A 23,390-nucleotide genomic window follows, 5' to 3' on the forward strand; every position below is an offset into this window, starting at 1 on the left:
AACCAGAAGGCGTCAGGAGCTAACTATTAATTTGGCCTTCTTCCCTGTCATACAGCGTCACTTCTAGCTGCTTCTATTGAACTAAACGAAGCAGAATTAACCAAAACACTTGACTTGAGTTCATCTCCAAAAAAACACAACAGACGATACAAACAACAGTCCACATAAGATAGAATAGTCTGAAAAAAACAAACAAAAAGCTTCAGGCTGAATTGACTGCGGCCATTTTTTTCGCTGCTTGCCCCGTGTTTTTGTTACCGGTCTAACAGAGGCTAAAGACGACCTCCATCCCTGCAAAGTGGCGGTTAAAGTAGCTTGCTTTTCCTTTCGATATAATGCTTGTGTCCAAGTGTGAAAAGAGCGCGAAAGTTTAAGGGGAACGCTAGTGTCGGACACACACACACAATAACAGATCGAGTTTATACGAACGTGTGCAATATTTCGGCCTATATGCGGGTCGTCCTTACGGACACCGGTCCGTTTGTGTATCCAGTGAGTCCATCTCATTTCTCTACTAGCTATGCCAGAACGTTCGTATTTATCGCCGTTCATAGATGTCCTGTCAGGTAACCTAGCTAATATCGTTTTGTCAGTTATTTTCAAAGGAAATCTAGTTGGATACTCGAAAAGCAGTACGATGCTCTCCAGACAGTATATGTACACCATACAAACGTGAATAAAGACGTTTCATGTGACATGCTGCCATCAACAAAATCTAAATAGCTACAGATATATATATATATGTATTGGCGTTCTTCATATGATTACGCCATGCTATTGAATAGGCTGCATGCAGCGAGCTGAGAACGATCTGACTGGCGTTATTGTGCTACTGTTTTACAATATATTAGTGTCCTGATCGGAGACGTAAGCACATTGATTGTTCCGGAAGGCACGCTCGCTGAAGAACTACACAATGACGTAATAAATTACCTGTGGAAGGTTGTCGCTGCTTCAAAACAACAGCAGCAGCAACAACAAGTATATGGCTCGATTTATATTGCTTGCGTCGTACAACTGGACGGCAATTGCCATTGAGCGTTTGCCAAAGGTCTTCACGAGCACCACGCTTCGAGTTGCAACGTTAGTAAGCAGCCATTCCACAAGGGAAACAATCACGAAACTCACAGAGTCAACGCTTTGGCAATTGGACAGTGAAATGGTAGAGTCACGAGGCTGGAGCGGGCCTGCACGTTTGCGATATTCATCTCAATGACGCACCCTTTAACAAAGTGTACGTCGCATTCTACGCACGAGACCCTGGCCAGAAGGAAGTAACGGTTTGCTAGTGTTATCGCCATGAGGGTTCGGGTATCAAAGAATTCGGCAAGTCAAGCAACGAGACTGAAGACCGGCGAACGGCTGTTGAACGCGACAACTCTAGAAACGAATCTATGACGTTTGCCGACGCCATCACTACCTCTAGGTTTAATAGCGAAGTATTAACAACTGACTGATACCAGCCCGTCTCAGCTACCATGGCCTGTTCTTTTGCTAGCTCTGTTGGTGCTGCTATTACTGATTGAGTAGGTCGCCTTTGAAGTAGGCACTCATCATGAAATTAGCAGAAAAAGAATAGATTGTTTCTGCAATTTATCTCTCTTTCTGTGTCCAGATGCTGATTTTGTTTATTGTATTCGTCTGTCTATGTATTACAGGAGCCCATCACTCATCACCACTAGCGCTGCACTCCTTGTACATCTAGCTAGACTTGACAGGTAGTATTTTGCACAATTATGAGACGGGCGTAAGGTAGCAACATTTTTAGCCATTTCGATATTTGACGATCTCCTGGATTCATTTTAAATCATCAGATAGAAAGAGAAAATGATGCGGAAGGCAAGATGATCTTATTTCAACGGGTTAGCGACAACTAGCGGCGAGCTTTGTTCATAACATGAAAGTTCAATTGAAGGTTCCGTTATCTCAAACCTGCGTCTTTTTTTTTTTTACCAAATAACTAATTTTAGAACATCCGAAAATAAGTTTACCCTGTGAAACGTTGTACCCGTACACTTGGCCTGTTACAGAGTCGATAATAGGCTTCGTCCACGGATGAATCATTCTAACCAAAATTGTCACGCTGCGGATGTCCACCACTACTACGGTTAAAGACTTAATGCCAGTCTAATGTTTGTTATGGGAATTTGCGTATTTTTCCCAAACGATTCCCATTGTGGTAAGTTGAATAGTGTTTCGTCGAGTTTACGAAAACGGTTGGCGCATCGGCTAGATGCAATAGGGATCACAACAATCATTTATGGTACTTACCGCGTTTGTAGGAGAGATGTTATTAAAAAAAAAAAAAAAGAAAAACCTGTTTAATCCAATAAACTTAACTTTTACTCATCTGCTGAACCAGAAATATTTCAGTTCAGCTGTGTGCAACTTGAGATACTGGAATATATTATGAAAAATGCTGTTTATGGATTAGCGCGAACGGACACACATTGACGTATATAAAACATTAAAAACGATTGCGCTCAATAGAGATCGTCCACGTACCCATTTCAGACAAATGCCATCAGATATATTGGCTAAATGGTAATACCCATAATCTGTGGTTAACAACAGATTCAGTAGACACGCCTCTTCTCTGTTCCATTGCTTCCCTTGTGGGTAATACCCGCAATGCGCTCGCAAGCATTCGGTGGTTACTTTTCCATTGACGTTGTTATTTACGTCGGCTTAATTAGTGAAAGCGCGTATAAAATGTTCATACGCCATCGTTTCTAGGTCCTTGATCGCATACTGCATCTTTAGACAAGTGGAAATATTCTATCTAGATAGAGGAGGCCAATTGTTTTTCCCATGATCAGAAGCCTATCTGCCTATATACCGTAAAGTTCCGCTTGTTCTATTTCGCCAAATGCTTTGATCAACTTTTGTATTAAAAAAAAAAAAGCATATTTTTTGATCCCTGTTAAGAGTATTGTATAGTATCTGTCCACTTAAGGTATAGCTAGCGAGCAGGCCTATAGTACCGGGCGCTCAATAGCGATCTCCCAGCCACTTTGTGAAGTACTCGAACGGGTTCTTCTCTCATTCCTGGCCGAATCTTGTATATTTGGGCAGAATCAATATGGCTTCGGTAAGCAGTATGATGTGATGCTGCCTATGATGCAATACCCTGATGCGCTACGTAAAGCTATAAATACGAGCAAGAATTCTACTAAAACTATGGTGGACTTGTGTAAATCTTTCGACTTTATCCGCTCATAGATATTTCACCAAAACGTAGCGTCCGCAAATTTTCCGAAACTTTTATTTAGATATATATAAATACGCTTTGAGTTTTACATCAAGTGGCTGCCGGAACGACGTTTTATAGCTGAGCGAACTTTACGGGTGGATACCTAGATGTTCCGTGAATGAAGTACGAAGTTCCTCATGGTGATCGGCTGGACTTAATTTTGTTGTTGTCGTCGTCGCTAGACACTAATTATTCACCAAATACTCTAAAAAAGTAAAGCATAGTTGTATTTTTGTCCCATTACATATCCTGCTTGTATGATTCTTATATTTATAATGAGCCTGTCACTAAACTGGCCAAGACTTGTGTCTAAAACGTTTGATAAAACCCTTGCCTAAATGCGGGCACAAACATCACGCGATTTCGACCGAAACTCGCCGGAGCCACCGCGTGTGTAACTAGGGTCAAACAAGTTGCCAAAGTTCTCTTTCCCTTTTAACTAAACTTTTCTTAGTTCTTAATTGGCAAGAATGCCTCAAAACATTTTAACTCCAGTCCCGCTACCCGGACCCGGTCCTGTCTTCTCTTTACGAAAACTTGTGTTCAAGCGCATTTTTCAGCTAGCCTTCCCACACATATAGGGCCAATATTTAATTCCTGCAACATACAATTTAATTGCCATTAAACTTATGTGTTGTGCCCTAATTCACAAGACGTTGTTTTTTTATCGGAATGACAGTAGTTAGATTGTTGTTTCCTTAATTATTATAAATCTGAATAGATAAACTCTTTCTCTGGATTAGTCATCACTTGAGTTTTTACTAGTTAATGTGAATTTCTAGTTACGTTAGTTGTACTCGAGTGTTACACCGTGTACGACTTTTTGTTCTAGATAAGGAAAATCATTAGAAATAATTATATAACGATTGCGACGACTGCCCCCATCAAAGCCATTATCCTAGCTGCAAGCCCCCTTTTTTTTTTTTCGTTTCAGTTTTATTCTTAGCAAAATATTTGGTGTTTTATTTAGACATTACAGGCAGATGTTTACTCACGGGTACCGAAATTAACTTGTTGTATCCGCTGTTCGATGCTCGTTTTAATGTAGTATTTGTTTTTGGGTATTGTCATCTCGATAAACGATGTGGTACGTGGCCTAAAGCTCGTCTCTCAGTGGCTCGATGCTCCACTATTTAGAAGATATTGGTTGTAGAATATTGAATAGTCTGGGATAGTCTAACCTCGCGTCTCCGTGCTTCATTTGCATTCTGCCAAAGAGTGGTCTGTTATCGAGATTGAAAATCTTCACCGAAGTTACTGTTCGTATTGCTGTTAGGCCGCCGTTGTTTCTGCGATGAGGCTGTAATCGCTTGCTTTACCACGCACAGTTTGATACGGTAATAGATTCTAGGCGTACCGCTCGAAACGAGCGGCCATGTTTACCTTCAAGTGTGTGATCAGCGTTCGATCGATGATAGTACGAAGTTTATGCGACGATGCGGTAACGTTTACCTCACATTTAAAGTCGTAGCTATATCCGCTTGCTAGTGAATGCGGCCACACCTTTTTCCTTGTGGGTAACACAGTGATGAAATAGAATCTTTTACCAGATATGTCGCCTTGACAGGGAGCGGATATGAAGAAACGGCGACTGTTGCCATCGGATGATCCAGTGGACGACGATGCAGAATCGCCAAACGTCCACCTGAGTGTGGCGTTCGCTCCGCGTAGGCAATAGCTGGCATCCAGCCCGCCACATTTAATTTGCTGATCGTAGACACATTTCACCTCACCGGCCTTTTCAAACGAATCAGCCTTTTTTTTTTACTTTCAAAACTGTGTATCAACTGCTCTTGCTGATCTCAGGTCGTCTCTCATTGGCCGCAAGTATTTTTCCAGTAGGATCGATACAAGCGCGAAAAGATTGACTTCAATTCATCTATGTTACTGTTTGTGACCGACGTAATTGTCTGTAACTAGCAGACGTAGCAACGTCTACCCAGTATAGATCTCTGGCTGTGACAATCCACTAACTGATCGGTTTATATAATAAATAGTTCGTTGTTTTAACGGCAACGTCATAAAAAGAATTTCTACTTTGTAGCAAGCATCTCATATACATGGAGATATTGATTTAGTCTCTCGGGTCTTCACCTTTTGAAACAATGATAAGTAAGCGTGTCAGGAAGAAATGTTAAAAGATACTTTGTAACATGACGGCCTTTGAAGGACAACAGTGGACCACATCTAATAGCTGAAACTACTTTATCTTCTCTAGATAACAGAAATGCCACAATTTTCTATTCCAAAAAAAAAGCCTTTACAAATGGGGGAGCAGATCAGTAGTCTCATTTTTTTTCTTTTCAAAAGTTTATTTGAATAAACCGCATAAATCTGTTGGATAGGAATACAAAATGGAATCCTTTATCTAATCTACTCATGTTAACAATAATTATCTTAAAATTACCCGCTGACAAGAGCGACACGCAGAATCCAGATTACCCCCTTCCCTTAGACCGCAATGGCAGACGTTGTTTTTGCTTTGCTGCAGCTTTCAGTAGTAATGTCCCCGCAACACTTTAGTGGGTAACTTATTTACGTCCTAATCTTAGAGTCACGTTGTCGTCGAGGTTCGAACCAAGCCGTAGGCACGCCTTGTTCGTGCTAGGAGCAGCCTTCTGATATTATGCTTAACGGCGACACCGGACATGAAGCTCGAAACATAGAGGACTCCAATATCGATGCTGTCGCCCAGGACGTCATCGAATCAGCACCATGTATTTCGAGATGTGTCCGAAAAACACTGAAGTCAAGCCTTAATGTAACGGCAACTTTTTATAAGTTCTATTATTATTTGCTATTGATATTGGTGTTAAATGATATGACGAATTAGATAGCCGGCGCCGTCGAGGTATCCTCATCAGGTACAAATAATAAGTCCAACAGTAGCAAAATCGTATTTGTTTTGATGTCGACCCGACATCCTGCCGATGTGCTTAGCGATCGGTCTTAACGTAAGTGCCCGTGTACGAGTGGGTTCAGGTTCTGGGTGAGGTCCTCCCAAACGTCCGTTTATTTAATTGGGTCACTTGTGCACTTGACAGCTGACGGACTGCGACTTATTGGCGGCCATGATTAACCCCCATTATTATAAGAACGCTGCGTCTTTTGTTATCCGCTACTTTCGTCATTTTCATTAAACCTCCGATATGCTACAACGCTTATTGTATCCAAAAATTCCTTCGTCGTCTACCAACTGAAAGCTGTTTTGTTACTCTAATTAAGGCCAGCAGTTGTCGCAGTAATAATGGTCGATGAAAGGACCTGTTCAGGAGCTAAATTTGCTCTAGCTCTGCAATGGTCGTTCATCTATAATTTTTTGCCATCTGTATTCGTATCTGGGGCCTGAACTGTTTGCTTTCTTTTCCGATTTGTCAGTGATTAATTATCTGAACAATCTTCGAGAAATTCAAATGAGCAACGATTCGAAGAAGCCGTAAGAATCTGACAATGACTGATCGGAATATATTGCTATTTCTTTCCTTTTTTCTTCTTCTTCGATACTTCAGTATACTTAGCCTTGCGACGGTTCAAGTGATATCAGTAGATATACATATAAACAACGTCCAAATAGGTACCTGACCTGCGGAATGTGTATAATTGAACAAGTCTGCTAGAGCAAACTCGCCCTAACTTATACACCCTAAGTGGTAAAACAGTTTATTGAATACGTAAACCTAGCAGCAACTAATGGATAGTACTGGTCGAAAGTTATACTTCTAGGAGGATGCTAATTTATAAGTTCATTATGTATGTCTTGCAATTCGTGTTCCAAAAGTACCTAGACTCTATGTGCCGACGCACATACAAACGTACAAAAGCATACACAGAATTAAGATTTTTCACTTCTTCGTTATAGCAATTGTGGGCATGTAATTTGTAATGCGGCCTGATCTCTCCTAGTCCGCGTTTTTGGGAACGCGTGTTCGAACCCCTGACTATCGCCGGTTAGTCCTGCCGTTTGTCCGCGTTGTTATTATTACTATTATCTCTGTAATTGTTCCTGCTGTTACAGTTGTTGCGTGGTATTAAGCGACGTTTTGGCCTGCGTATGTGTCCGTTTGATAGGCAATTGATCGTAATTACTCGTTTTGCCGGCAAAAGATCAGCGCAGAATGCAAACTCTGACATCCGTCCGCGTCGACGAGTTCGAAGCGAGAAACTCAGAAACGTAGCATAGGGCCTAAGGCGGTACTGAACGGTTCATTCAATCTTAATCAACTGGACTGGTGGAAGGCATGTGAAAGAGGCACAGACCACTAATTCGAGCTACGATCCATGTGGCCTGAAGGGTGTTAATTGCGTGAACGTTATCGCTATACGAAGAGGATATATTCCTAAAATTATCAGACTATCATGGATGGCGTACATTTTTTTATAGTTCACATTAACTTTAACTTTGAACTTTGAGCCCACTACAAATACTGTTCCCTAATCAAATAAAACACAAGTCACTTACGTGAGGCTAGAACTAGCTATGAGAATAATTACTGGATAGTGGAACGCGATCAATTCAATAAATTAATATAAGTTACTTTGGCGCTTTTTGAAATTATAGCCAGAGAAGTGAGATGCCCATTCCGTTCGTTCTTGTTAATAATAGTTGCCTTCATTTCCAACTGGTAAGAATTATCAAATCGTGTAATTAGCTCGTAAAAATATATGCCAAGTTCGAACTATTATTTCCGCAAAAAAAAAAAATCAACTATAGAGATCACTAACATAATTCTCATTGTATACGCCTTTTTGCTGTGAAGTGCTTAAATGGCAATTCTATGTAACTGGCTGGTCACGACTTTATCTCTCAATGTATATCGCCGATTTTTGTAATCAAATTCAGAAACGTCTGGTGACTTTGTCGGTGAGATCTCGAGTCGTTCAGACTTTCTGAGTAAGGTATCGTATTTTGCTGCGAGCTCCGAAATCGGGCCGAGGCCGTTGTCGATGAATCTATTGCCTCCAGCTAACATTCAAGCGAAATAGTCGATAGGGGCGGCGCACTAGATGTTTTGTAACTTGTTTCCTCGGTACTAGTGGCCAATTGTGCGCCCGCCAGCTTCAGCTCCGGCTTGAGGCAGCGGCGACGAACTGCATAGCAAGTTTCGTTTGGCCAGCAGCTACTACCGCCGCATCTGACCCGCGGGCAAACCCCGGGGCATCAGCGACGCTTAAATAGCAACGCAGATCGTCCATCCGCTAGCGAAATTGCAACGAGATGCATACAGAGAGTACGGGAATCTGATCGAGTAACTGCACCAGTGGGCCTAGAGCGAACGCCATCTCCTCAATAGATTGCCGAAAAAGGATAAGAGTTATAGAGAGAATGGCAGATAGCAAGATAGGACTTTTGCGATAATTCATACGCAAGAGGAATCTGCGATAAAATCTATACAAAAGATTGTCTTATCACTGCTATCGTTATGAAATGAAGGTTGAGATCGCCAAACGTGAACGAACGAAGTGCATCGAACAGCACGTTTTGTCATATCTAACTTAGAGCTTCTATCGAGACAGGTGGAAAAAGATTTGGTTCGTAGCCCACTATAAGGGTTCTGGTGACAGTGACCAAACGACACAAAAAAAAAAAAGTACACACTGAGGTCGACTGCGAATGACTGGGATATTTCGGCCTTCTGGTCAGTTTCGTGCATGTTCTGCAAACAAAAGCCTAACACACAAACACGTTTGGTATTAAAAGCCATTCGACAAAGAGTCGCCGGATAGGTGACTTCTCTGCGTACATCTATATACAGTAGTATGCGCTCCCGAAAGATCGCAAGCGGAAATCTAAACGTATGCTGAGAATAGTATCAGGATAGTAAGATGACTACGATAGGAAAACTGCGTCTTTCCCGAGAGCCTTTACGGATCGCATAGGGCATGCTCTGAGCGATAGATATTGGACCACCTGCCACATTGCAGATAGTCATTCAGACAGACGAGCAGATAGTCGTTCTGTCAGATCGCTCTGGCAAGAGTTTGTATGTGATACTATGTACCCACGCATAAAGCTGTCAACTTCTATTTTGGTGCTTGTCTTTTTTTTGTTTGTCTTATAGGCTTCGTTATTCTAAGTAATCAGATGAATACCCGAGGCAGTCGTTACGCGTACAATCAGCCAGGCATTGACATGCCGGCAATGATAATAGCAGCTATAATTCTAATTGTCACATGGGTTTCGGTAATCAGCACAGACAAGTTTTCATAGCGCCGACACGGCAACAGCTAACAGAAACGAAACTATGGAAAAGTGTTTGTTGAGGTGTTTTGCTCGTATCATTAATTTGACCCCTTTACTTATACACTTTGGTGCCATACAGAAACAGTCTGTACGAACGCCTTTCTATTGCCGCAACATATCAACAGATCGGAAATGATGAGTGTCACCGTCGCTGTTGTATTACTCTGATTCCGTCAACGCCATATTCATATGTGAACGGTTCCTCTGATGGTCTCGTTCTGATCTCTTTTCAACCAGCGCTTCGATTAGTTATGGCCATCCTTCACCTCGTTCCATGCTGACTCTGTCTGTACGATTTAATTGGCAATTGCGCCTCCGCACTCGGTAACCAGCATCTGCCATCTGACCGAACAAATATGTGCTTAAAATCTGCTGATGATTGATAACCGACTAAAAACGGATTGTAACAGCCCTGCTATAAATGTATGTGCGTACTTGCCACGTGTGAATCATATATATATATATATATATATAGGCGATGTGTGATGTGTGTGGCAAGTATGGGAGCATCTGTTAAACCGGTGAATTCAAGCCGACCATTTAAGCCCTTGGGCACTTTGCACCCCCCGCCTTCTCTCTGGCTGTCGTAACACTATGTCGTGATGTGGGTGTTGCGTAACTACGAGACAACCATAGTGGTTACTGCCGGCTGCCATTGTCAAGGTTTAATAAAGTCCTTTGAGCAAATAAAATGGGGGGGGGGGGGGGGTACTAATGTCGTTCTGACATGGCTCAGTCGTCATTCCGAATGTCACTCAACTGGTGACACAACAACGACGGCAGCATAACGTATCTCTAGAAAGAGGCAAAGCCGATTGGGATCAATATAATTCAGATCCGGTAGAAGAGCATTTCCAGATAAACGAAACAAGCCGTACCCGAAAAAAGGCCAATGTATAGCGAGCTGTAGGACTGCTTTTATCGAAATTTAATGATACAGTATATAATAATACAATAGACGACAGCAAAAGCAGAAACAATAATAGCGACAACAACAATAAACAACAACAACAACGAATTGAATCATTATTAAAACTAATCGAAAGTTTTTTTTTTTTCATTGTATAACATTGTCAGGAGTAGCATTTGTTTTTACTGGACGATGGTTGATGAACAGAGCCTTTGCTCGTCCTGGGAGTGAGACGATAGATGTAGATAATACTGTTAATTACAGTTAATTAGCTGATTGTTGAGTGCTTGTCTTGCCAATGATAAAATTATAGAAGGACAAGTGAACAGGACAGAGGCGTTCGGTTCAACGTGTCGCCCACAGATGTGGATTCTTATGCAGCCAACTACGAATCAACTAACAGTCTCTAAAGACACGCAAGGGAAACTTAGAGAAGTTACAATTTGAGACACTCAAATGTGGTCGCTGTTAAACGTTCAATATGTAGTCGTATTCATTCTTTGTTGTTTATAGTAAACACCCCAATAATGCAAGTGAAACACATGATAAAAAAAGTAGGCAGATAGACAAAAGTAGAGTCCTATTTTTTCTACAGATCGAACGTTACAGGATGTGGATGAGTTGATTTCTAATGCAATTTTATCGAAGGCGGCGGAAAATCAAACAGGATCTGTTTTTCTTTTTAGACGAAATATTTCCGGACTCTATGGGGCGACACTTATTCACCGATCCTCATTGCGGTTTTCTATCGGCGAACGCCACTAGTTATTTTGCCCGAGATTCAGAACACCTACAACGCGTGAGTAATGCTTCAGCGCACAGACGCGGAAAACGACGGAAAGATGAGCGACTACTGATCGACGTCAACAATTATCTTGTCGTGACCTATTCATCACCTGTAAAAGAAACGGGACTTTAATGCTATGCCAGGTTTTGACTTCTACTGCTACGCCACCTCGTGTAACAGTAACGAATGTGTATTTAGCGCCGAGAGACCCTCGAAGAGCCAAATTGAGTTGAGGAGTTGATTAATAGGGCGAAAGATTCAAATGTTTCGCGCCGGTAACATAGCGTCATCGTCGCGCGGCCTGGCTTGATTTGGCCAGCTTCATTTCTTGTGTGTTCATCTGTCCATCCTTCCCTCGTTAATTCACTCGTGGAGTGCAACATTAGATGCGTGCCTGTCTGGCGGTCGTTCGCGTACATCGCCTGAGGCTGCGTCTGCCCGAAACACCACAACTGCACATACAAATACACAGTGACGCCGCTGCTGTTGCAAATATCATTGTTTTTTTGGGGGGACAGGGCCGACGATGCTGATAATGATTGCAATGATGATTGTGGTTTTGATGGTGCTGATGCTGCCGGTGGCGCCATTGACGACATTGCTGAAGATGCAGACCCTGCCGCAACAGACAACGAAGATAATCAACGCATGATGATTTTGATAGACAGCAACATCACAAATTTCGAATAGGGGTGAAACTGGTCGAGTAGCGTAGAGTGGAATAAAAAAAAACTACAGCGGACTGTTGCTTCATTATTATTATGATTGCACATGTAGCAGCAGAAAGGATGCAAAAACCACGAAACAGAGGGGGTAAGCTGTGAGGCTACAAATAATGGCGATTATTTATACGGTGCTGGTAATGGTTCCCGGCTGAATCCCCTTTGCCGAACGAAAAAGGAATTGCTAAAAAGTAAATGAAGATTAACTTCAGGGGGTTTAGCCTACGCCCCTAACGTATGCAATGACGAGCACTTGGTCTGAAAGAGCAAAGCAGATGAAAGACAGTATTTCGCTTGTTTTTTCTGGCAGCCGACATTAGCAGCGGCATAAGAGTGGACAAGCAGAGCCAGCAACCTCTGAACAGAGGACAGAAACACTCGGAACTCCCCACAAATAGAAGCAGTTGCCTAGAAGTACTTCGCTAATTAGATGACGGCTTGACAAAATCGAAGTTAAATGAGCGAGTATTATATAGCCGAAACGATTACAACCGTCGTCAGTGGAGGTGGATCTGAGTACGCTGAGCGAAGCAGTCGGATCGAAATTTCATCGCTATTTGATCATAAAACTTGGACACCTTATGTTACCCAAGGAGATATCATTTCAGGAGAGAAAGGATGTCAATTAGACCTGGGAAAAGTATGAATTAGATCTGTCTTCAAAATCATTTGTAGTATTTTATAGGTGCGCAGTCCGAGTCGACGAACTCGTGCGACGTTTTTGTTAGCGCGAAGAAGTAAATGCACAGGGCCAAGGGATGGCAAAAACAACAAGAAGTAGAAGTCTGATTAACCTATAGGTATCAGGTCAACTTGTCCTATTGTTTCGATAAGACGTTTGTAGCCGATCAAAATAATTAACTACCGCTAGCTATCTTGGCATCAAGTTGGGATCGTCTTTCGACGAACGGGTTAACGGGGTGATGCAGAGGAATGGTTTCTCGTGTAGCATCTAGGAGGTACGGAAAATGAGAGCTAGGATATGATCACTCAGCTGAATATAGAGATTTTTTTTGTTTGTAAGACCAGTTGCGCCACACAGCTTGCTATAATTGAAATCGAACGAAATGATAATATTCAGCGCCGAAGGTAACGAAATGGCCGGCAACCAAAGATCCGAGTCGTGAGCCGCTTAACTGATTCAAAAGATCAATCGGTAATTCGGGGGTTCAGAATCACAATGAGTGACAATGAGGATAGTCCCTGCAAGAAAAATTGCGCCGTCGTTTATCTTTACCGCAATATATAATTGACATTAACTGCCGCCACAGTATTCGCACATAAAATGGCCATGTTAGTACTACAAGAATCCCGTAAATGGGCTAAAGCCCAATACATAAATTAGCGTATGTGGTTATTGTCATTGTTATACCGTTTATTTTTATGGATATAATTTTATGGGCTTGAGTGACAGTCTAGGTGGCCGTCGTCCACGACAAAGTGCAGTAACAAACAACACTTAATAGTTTAAATACGAATCTCCTATCGTTCTAACAGAAGTCTCGATTGGATCGGATTGTTGTATAATGAATGTTTGTCTCGCAAAGGCTTTCCGATCGGCGTGTCACGCAAAGATTAATGAAAACTGAGTGAGGTTTTGTTCTCCGCCATAGCCAACCATCTACAAGTTTTACCTGGTTAAGTTAGGGAGACGCTGGATTTGATCATAAATAGTGCGGATTTTTGCAACGATAATAATCCTATAAGAGATACTATTGATGTTTGCGTATAATGATTGTGTGATATGTCGCACGTTCTTTTTGCTTGCAGCTCATCTACGCACGATCTGTCCAAGGAGACCTCAGGAGATTTTCCTGCGCGGAAAGCGCTCCGAAGATCCGCCACGGCCTCGGCAGCAGCTGTAACGGCGGCCATGGCTGCCGCCGCAACGGCTTCGCCTCCTGACCCTTCCAGGTAACACAAGAAACCGGTTTTTCACGGTTCTACATCTGCTGACCTCGATGGTAGCATTTGCTGTTTTTAGAGTATCTCTATAGAACACTGACAGTTAATATCTTTGCCAACCTACTTTCAATGAAGCTGAGACATGCAAGCCGTGGTCTTAATGGAAACTTCCATAAAATAACGGCACAGTTGAAAGAACGCGTATTCAAATGCTGACTTTTTAGAGTTTTGTTTTTTATTTGGCCCAATAGATTCTATCTTCGAAGCGTCTGATGATCGGTGCATATTTATGCTGTACCTGTAGCAAGGAGAACTACGTCAATTTATTATAAGAGCCGTAAGCTCACTCAAAATATTATTTTTATATATAAATAGACTTGAAAAACTTATCCTGCGATGAACTCCTGTCTGCAAATTAATTTTTTATTTACTAGACCGAATAATCATTTCAGCCATGATAGTGCTGATTAATATACTAAGATTGTGTTTCCTTACGGAAAATCTGCGGCGCACTCAAAAAATTCACAGATTATCGACACCAAAAAGGTTTGGAAGTCAGAAGGGCGCATCGTAGATGCTATCCAATCTAACACACATATATATATATAAAGAACAATGCCGTCCTTGCGCGTTGGTCGTAAACCTTGGTCTCAAATTGGAGAATTTGTCAAATATACTTGGCCGAGTATTGGGATAAGTAATGTATCTGCATCTTAAACGGCTTTTCCTCAGCGTAAAGGTTTTGTCAGCATCTTCCTTTCGCCTATGATTTACATTTGTTCGATTCAGTTTTTCTTCTATTACTTATTGCTATCGGATGTCCTGTGGTCAGACCCTCCTAGCGGTTATTTTTTTGTTACGCAGGAGCATGTGTCCCAAAGCTAATCCTATGGGTCCGCCCCCACTGCATGCGCACGATGCTCTTACGAAGCGGCTGGAGCGTCATGGCGAAATATAGACGAGACGAAACCCACCAGTCGGCCTTTCGTTGTCAGCTGATAGTGCCCGCCAATCCAGTAGCTTTACGCTCCGTTACAGTCGCCGCTAAGGTCGACTGCGCAAGATTAGGACAGACGCATCTAACGCTGACAACGTTCAAAGTTGTCTTCTTCTTTATGGTGTGCGGCCCGAAGTAATTGGCATCGACTCGTACTCCGAATCGGAGCGGCCAGTGGTCGGCCACTTGAGAGAATAGACCGATGGACTCGCTTATCCACACGCGCTACCCGTGTCTGCCCTATTTATTATACTATATAAGACGACCACAAGCTGCGTGACAGCAACAAAGACGACCAAAAATCAAATCATTGACATTTGCTATCAAAACAAAAAAGGGAAGGGAAATAGATTCAGAGATAAAAGCCAGAAGAACCTAGTTGTATAAAAACCGTAAATACAAGTGGGCGCGAGCAAAGGAAAGAGGACGGTGAAAGAAAAAGTTACAAGAAATTATTTAAAGACAGTTACGACGTTTACGATGGATTTGTCAAAACGATGCCACTTCGATGATGCCAGTCGCCTTTGCAACCACGATTCTAGCTTCCTTTGAAACAAACAAACCGAGAACGATGGTTGCTAGAATAAGACGAATTCATGTTTCCGAAGTGACTGTCGAAGAAGATCTGAATTCAGCCGTGACAGCTGAACGGTGTCTAACCTGACAAGCAGTTTAGAAATAGGAAGGACACCTGAACGAAACGCACAATAGTACACCATCTTTGCCGCCAGCGTCACAATCATCAAAGCTCATCCTGATTTCCACGATCCTGCGTCGACTGATAGCCGACAGTGAATCATAGACTCGGTGGCGGCTCGTGTTGCCAACGCTACGGATGCGCGAATTCATCCAACTGCTTGTCCAGCTTATCGTCTTTCATTTTTCGCTTGGGTTTCTTCTTTTTCATTCGATGCGGCTTCTCTCGATCTCGATTTTCTTCCTTTTCGACTTTATTCTATTCTGTTATCTCTTTCATTATCTAGAAGGTTGCACGTAGCTGTATTATTTGAGCTTGCCGGGTCGACAAGGGCAAAGTATATAAAAGGACGACCGCGAAGGGAGTAACCGTTGCAACGGTCACAGAGCTGAGCCAAATGGGCTAGCAGAACCTAATACAGCCGCACCGCACGGTACACGCTCATCTCGAAGAGAGCTTGTAAGTGTGTGATACGAAGCAACATACGTATTTTCGTATTGGTATGCTTTTTTTTTTTAGCATCTTTTTCTTTGCTAATCAGTTACGAAATATGTTTTCGGCGAGCTGATGACAACGAAAATCGAAGACAAGGCCGATCGAATAGCAGTGGGTTCATTATACGAGCCAAAGGAAAAGGCACAAAAAAAGGATCTGCGTAGGGTAAATCAGGAGTGGCAGGAGGCAAAGCGACGTTAGCTTTGGCGGAAATCAGCAACAGACGCGACAGCGACAGCAACGGCGATCCCCTCTGCTAGGACAACAACAGAGCAGCTGAGCGAACTGATCGGGGGCGACCGTAATCCGTCAAACCGAGTGATCGCTAGGGATTATTGACGTGGTGGTATCATGGCAGTTTTTTGGCTACAGTAATTAAATAATCGTGATTAATTGCTCCTAATATCATATTAGAAGCATAGGCAAAAGGTGAGAGAACGTTCTAGGTAAAAAAGATTTCTGTCTATTGATTCAGCCGTTGTCATTATTAACTAGTTGGACCCTTGCTCTCATTCCCGTAGGGTTTAGTCATATCAGATCCATTGCTACACTCGAAATTCCTCTATATATTTTACAAGACTCTTCCATAGAAAGATGTGTGTGATTATAAATTTAATATTCAGATATGTACATGTGTAGAGGGTTGCATAGTTCAGTGTAGTGGCACGGTGACTCGTATGATTTAGACTCTAGCTCAAGAAGGCCATGAACTGCGGCCTTAGACCCACCCGTGTCAGAACACAGATATTCATTCAGATTGAGGTCTGCCGTTGGGGTGCTGGTGGCAGTTAGTTCTGGACACGCGCGAAGCAGGTGTCGTCACAAATGAGGCTCAAGAAATCAATAGCGAAGTACAGCAAACAGAAAATAAATAAAGCCGACAGGTTTTTTGTGAGGGCTGAACCCGTTCAGCCCCGATACCCTTGGAATGGTTGATAAAGCTGGCGGCACGATGAAAGCCAACAGCTGAAATGAAAAATTCAAGCGATATAACTGAGCATTAACTGAAAATCAAAAAATGAGTTTGGCGCCTCGCCCCTTTTGTGCTAAAGATGCTAGAGTCCATTATCTTTGACAACCGAAACCTTCCGCAGCTCGAGACCACAGGTCCGAATGGCCTTAAGGCTCTTGTCAATGCACTCCCACTATAGATGTATACGGGTTACGAAATAAATCTAGATGTCTGTTATAGATAAATACCTCTAAGTCTCCGCACCTTCTCACTTTATTTCAAATATAAATAACTGATCTTATTCGCATAAACTGGACCTGAATACAGATCTATATTCATTAACACCTGAAGAGATCTGCTTGAAATTAGAATACGAAGGCTTATTGAAAGCCACCAACTGCTAAAGGAGACGCGTACATTGTAACCCCATGCAAACCCGCTACTCCGTTAAGAGAGCTTAACGTGATAAGTGCTCTAAATCGATATTTCGGGCTGCGGTTTAGTTTGTTGTAATACTGTAATAAAGTAATAATGATTAAAAACGATACGGTATTTACAAAAACTAATCAGTATAATTTCCCAGTAGTCGTGGCGCGGTAGAAGAGACGCCACGCCCGTCAGATACTGAATTTCCAAATCAAAATCAGTACATTAATTATAGTCGATTGAACTCTTCGTTTCATCAGGATGTAAATCATGACAACAGCTACGCGTGACATACTTGAAATTGGTTTCACCCATCTGATGTGAGGGCATTGGCGTTGGAAGATGTTAACTCCCAATGGCAAATAACTACAATTATAGACCCCAGTAACTCGTTACTTATATCCTTTGTCTTTTTATCGCGAATACTTTTTTTTCGTCTCGCCTCTTTCTATCCGTGTAGGCAATAAGTTTATCGGTCGACCGACTATGTATATAATTGTAATAAAAAAAATAAGCTGTTTTGATAAATGCACGTTTACATTCGTATAACTCACAGTGAATAGCTATGAAGCGTCTGCTCCTGGCAGTGAACGACACAGCAAAGGTGGTGGTGGTGGTGGTGGTCTGTCCTATTTTGGTGGCACCGGCGGAATGGCTGGCCACACGGCCGAAAACGTGAAAGAGCTCCCTAAACGCTTGGCTGATCTGGGGTCACCCCCATGGAGGTTTGAAGGGTATGAAGGCACGAGAATGTTCATCAGCCTAGGTCGTGGGGCTAGCTTGTGACCTAGGTTTGGTTCGATTTCGAGGTCAGTGCACGGGAGACGCTTCAAGATAAAACTTGTGAACGCTTTTCTCTAGAGGAGATTGGCTTATTTGAATCATTTCCTTGCAGCTGGCAAGGTACTTAATGAGCTCGTGAGTATAAACGGTCTCTGACGGAGGTGCTGCGTGTGAAATTACAGATCAGAGTGTTCTTGGGACGTATTCGGAAAACCGTGAGATTAGCACTTCCTGGAAGTGTTCTTACCGCGCTGTAGGTAGGCTCCTATGCCTGAGTTCATCTGAGTGGTGCAAAACATACTAGAGGGTCTAGTTCTTGCTGGCCGGAAGGTCCTGAGTGAATTGTGCTCGCTCTGCATTATGTGGGTATCGTTCAGCTCGACCACAGGAGTGCAACTTGAACCGTTGGTCAGCATACCAGCTCGATCATCAGAGTCCACCACTAGATCTTTACAATGATGCCAACCTTCTGGTAAGCTACCGGTAGGCATCCGTGATAACTTAGTAAACAGCGTATTAGCCTGCTAATCCTAGGGACACGTTGTGGCCTAGCTTCGAGCCCGGGCATAGACAGACTTCGCTTCGTGCTGGGAGCCAGTCGTCTGATGGAATGCCTGACGGCGATACCGGACGTAAAACTCGAAACATTGAGTCATAACTAATCACTATATCACGAGAAGGGTAAAAAAATGAATAGATTCTTAATCGAGCAAGGCGCACTGTACCGTCGCGTTTCAAAAAGTTGGAACGCGTATTTACGTGAACATCCGAAGCCTTCGTGTGTTTCACCAGAGTTATGCCAGGGCACAGAAAATTATTTGGCACCTGACGGCATGCCATTTTCTGCACAGAGGGATTCGGGCTAGGGCGCAGGCTTACAAGCACGGCTGCAACGTGTGCCAGCTTGAGGAAGACGACCGCAGAAGTACGTCTCCTTGTACTCCGTTGACAATGAGTTTGGTAAATTGGCAGTGGGAGAAGGAGAGCGGAACCAACTTTACTAGGCAGAGCGAGCAACCCTATCACTACAAGCACCCCACGACAAGGATGCACACCAGAGTAACGGCCGATTTTGTTGCACTGACCTGATACTGCAGACTCGTAAAAGGCAGGCCTTCCACTGCCTCAAAGGCCGCTGCTGATGCCATTAGCAGTCGGCTTCGGAGATAGTGGAATCCCAACCAACATGCGCCGCTAGGGATCGTGAAACGATCCACACAGCGGAATATGAAATTAAGCGTCCTGGGTACTAGAAGATCGTAACTACAGGACGAAAGTATACCACTGTGTATTATAATAAAAACATATGAATAAACACACGCCTACGTCTAGAGCAGAATATCAGAGCTGCTTCCCTTTTAATAAAAACTTCTCCTGAAGTTGTTGCAATAATGGAAATGATTAAAGTGTCCGTTATCAAAGGCTATATGTTATATAAAAGCCAGGAAGCGGCGTCAGTTTCATTCGTATTTTTATTTAGGCAAAAATGATTGCAATCACTTATCTATGACGCGCCCTCTAACTTAGCAAATTTTAATAATGTAGCTCATTTTTCATACAAGTCACAACCAATATCGGATGTAATCGCAGTTTAACTTACCTGGCGTATTGAAATATGTCGACTTTTATAGGCGGACATGCAGCAAACAAGGGTTAGTGAGCAGATAAGGCAGAAAAACTAAACAAACATAATCAGCAAGTACGCTAGCTGGAATTTTCCGTATTCCAACTAACATGGACACTAAGTGTGAATGACTGTAGTTTGTAAGAAGACGCCGAAATAAATCCGTTTGACGGGTTCTATTGTGTGCCCCATTATTCTAGATAATTGTCTTCATTCGTGTGGGTTCTACGCACCGCAGTCAATGTACTAAATGCAGCGTTTTTAAGATACCACAAAGTACTGTGTAGAACTGTTTCCTATTTAGAATACTGGTCTCTATAAAAAACTCCGAGTCTAGCTGAGCCTTGTAAATTTTGCCTAAATAGGTTCATAGTCTTACGCCTAACTGTCTCGGCTCGTAAAGCGCCATTTCCTTCTGAGGAGTCCTCCGTAATGTTAACGTTTTTCTTTTTTGTTCAAGACAAACATTTGACGCGTATTACTAAACAATTACAGTTCCGCTGGACAACAGTTTGTCGACTTATCCGAAGAATGCATCTTTTAAACCTGAAAGAAACCCTAGCGTTCGGTTCCGCTAAACCTAACTCTGCGCTTATTGCCCCGTGGGCTGGCTTCTGTCTGGCAGCTCCTGGCTTTTTTTTCTACTTACCGTTTTCGTTATTTAATGGCGCCGCCGCCGCCGCCTCCTCTTAACAGTATCGGTAAAGCTAGACACGATATCATACTAGTCATGTACCGATGATACTCGATCTACGCTCACCGGCTGTATAGCGTTGTCCATTACATAGAAAACACTATTAATTTCAAGTAAGTTGCAGAAGCACCTTACCGTGGTTACTGTTTAGCCAATGCTTAGCAACTTAAAACACATCGTCGATGCAAACTAGATTGAATAGTGCAAAGATGCTAACCAGTAGTCTACTTGACTTCAAAATGTTCCTTTTTAGCTAGCCAGATCCGCCATATTACATTTTTCAACATTTACTGCAAGTACGAAAACATACATTACTAGCCACGATCATATCTCGTACAGCTGTTCATCCGGATACACGTTCATGGCGGTTGGCAGTAAACTCCTGTTTTGTCTTTTCTTATCTCAATAATTGCGTTATGTGTACCTCGGTGTATTATCTGTCCGTGTGTTTCGTGTATATCAACTGACTGTCTTCTGATGGGATAATAAAAACAAAAAAGACGATGACAAAAACGAGAAGAAACATTATAGGCATGATAAACAAATAAAAAAATATACCAAATTCTACAGAACACACCGTCCGTGTAATCGGTATCGTTGTATTACCCCCTGAATGTTGTTCTAGCGTCCCCTTTGTGGCAGTTGCCGATTTATCGACGGCGGCGGCGGCGGCGGCAAGAAGTCCGCGGCGTTCGTCGTCTACGATGTGAAGTCGCCAAAATCGGTAACTGGCAATCACCAATCGACAAGCAGCGCTAGCAAATCACGTCCGCTAGAGTGAACGAGTGAGCGTATCCGCGTCGCCGATGCCATAGTTAGGGCAAGCTGATTTGCAAATCAATCCATGGTACCTGGCCGCCGTGACACCAACAACAACAAACACTGACCGCGCGCGCGCGCAGAAACACATGGATGATAACAGTAACAACAACAACAACGCAATGACAAGTATAGTCTACATCCATAGGGAAAATGTGTAGCGATAGTGTCATTTAGCAGCTTTTTTTGACCGGGAGCTGCTTTTCTCTCCCCACCGGCTCCCTTTGTCTGACCTTCATCTCGCCACAGATTCCCCGCGCCGTATTTCCGGGCTGCGTTGTTTGCCTCCCTGAACTGTTCGATTCAGCGTTCGCCATCTTCGTTTGTCCCTGGTTCTGTCGACAAATTATATCGTTCGGATAGTCTTATAAGAGACCATGCCGCCTTTATTGTTTCGTCTGCAGAACTTAGGTTTCAGCCATCCAGACGTAGGCCTTCCGGTATATCTACTCGTGAAAGTACAAAGGCAGTTGTAGACAAGAGCTTCTGGTAACCAAGTGTTTGAAAAGATTTCAAGAAGAAATGCACCACTGAAGAGCGCAGAGATGACCTGCTACAGGGATGCAGCCTCACTGCTATAACCTTACGCACTTGAGTCAATAGTGATTGACACTGACGTACTATGTCACACCATTTAAATTGTCGGCAGCTTTGTCACAGCTGATAGCCAGATATCCGGCGCCGTATTTAGGACTCGCTGTTCTGACTGGGCTGTATGTGGCGCACTCTACATGACATTGAACTGGGTTCTGTCTGGGAAGTCACACCGATCCAAACAAATAGCCGTTCAAATCAATTGTTAATTCCTTCCGATAATAAATTTATTATTTTCAGGAGCTTACCATTTAACGAGGTGGTACAAATGAAGACGTAGATCGTCCGGCTTAAAACCGCCGGCTTCCACTAGTGCTTTGCAACTGAACCGTGAATTAGTCCTAGTATTCAATTTTAACTGGAAACAACTCTGTTAGATTCATATATTTTTACTAATATTTTGTTTTTTCGGTACTTTTGGCCGCTGTTTGACCATAGCTGCCTCTAGCTAGTCTGATGGCTTTCATCATGCTTTATCAGATTGCAGTATCAATGAATCAAGTTGTGTTTGAGAAAAGGTTATACTATAGTGATGTTTGTAAAGTTTCTCCAATTGAAGAAAAACAACTAAAGGTCTCTCGAGTCGTTAGAAATATTCGAGGATTTTACAATTCCCTGATACGTTACGGCGCAGCATGTCAATGGTGGCTATAATGGACGCCGTATGGTAATTATGCACTTCAAGAACAGTGGTACCCGAATGCCGAGCGTAAGCATTAAAAAACCTCCCATTAAGAAAAAAATATTAACCCTATATACCTATTCTGCTAGAACTCAGGGGTTCTTATAGATATAGTTAGGAATGGTGCCATTTGGGAAGCGGAAGCATTTGAATAAAATCGAATTGCCGCTGACCTAATGCGCCTTCGGTTCCCCGTCGAAGGGACATCAGGAGGTTAGGTCAGAAAGAGAAAGTTAGGTCGTCGAAGATGCTACACCAACCAAACAGTCATTGTTAAATTTGACTTAGCCTTTTGCTGTGCGTAGTTTTTATGCCTGCCTCTGGATATTTACACTCGCCAGCCCCTTGGGCCAAGGATTTCTCTAAAAGGATCATCAGCATATCTCGCTACTTGGTACGCGGTGCATACACTTTCAGGGCATCTGCAAGGGACGCTCATAGTCTATTGGATCGTCTTTGGAGATGAGACTAAAGAAAGCTTTTGGCAACTAATTATTATTATCATCCTTAATCTTCTAGCCTGATACGAATGGTTTTTCACGTCTAATTAGCGTGCTGCCAATGAGCGATCTGCGTGTTCTGCATTTTGTGAGCGAATCTTTGTTGACTTGTATCATTGTAGCATATTATCAACCATTTATAGAGTAATTTCTGCCATACTCTTAAGCATACGTGACAAAAATAGATACGATTCTCTCTCTCCACTTCGTTTACAATTAGTCAGAATAGTTTTTGGCCATTTACACAGTCTACTAATGCTGCCGTCATCGATGACCCCATTGTCGTCCTCTTGGATTGGACCCATAGTT

General features: G+C 42.7%; 1 protein-coding gene across 2 annotated transcripts in view; it reads left to right on the forward strand.

The window, feature by feature from the left end:
• Nucleotides 1–23,390, forward strand: part of LOC111261531 (BTB/POZ domain-containing protein kctd15) — a 78,682-nt gene that overhangs the window by 27,184 nt on the left and 28,108 nt on the right. Inside the window, exons 2-3 of one of the 2 annotated variants that reach the window (XM_022835100.2) lie at nt 1,659–1,718; nt 13,684–13,827. In XM_022835100.2, coding sequence (XP_022690835.1) covers nt 1,659–1,718; nt 13,684–13,827 — 204 coding nt within the window. The remainder of the gene's footprint in view (nt 1–1,658; nt 1,719–13,683; nt 13,828–23,390) is intronic. The other variant, XM_022835101.2, reaches the window with a different exon arrangement.

Source organism: Varroa jacobsoni, unplaced genomic scaffold (genome assembly GCF_002532875.2).
Source record: "Varroa jacobsoni isolate VJ856 unplaced genomic scaffold, vjacob_1.0 scaffold_565, whole genome shotgun sequence".
Lineage (NCBI taxonomy): Eukaryota > Metazoa > Arthropoda > Arachnida > Mesostigmata > Varroidae > Varroa > Varroa jacobsoni.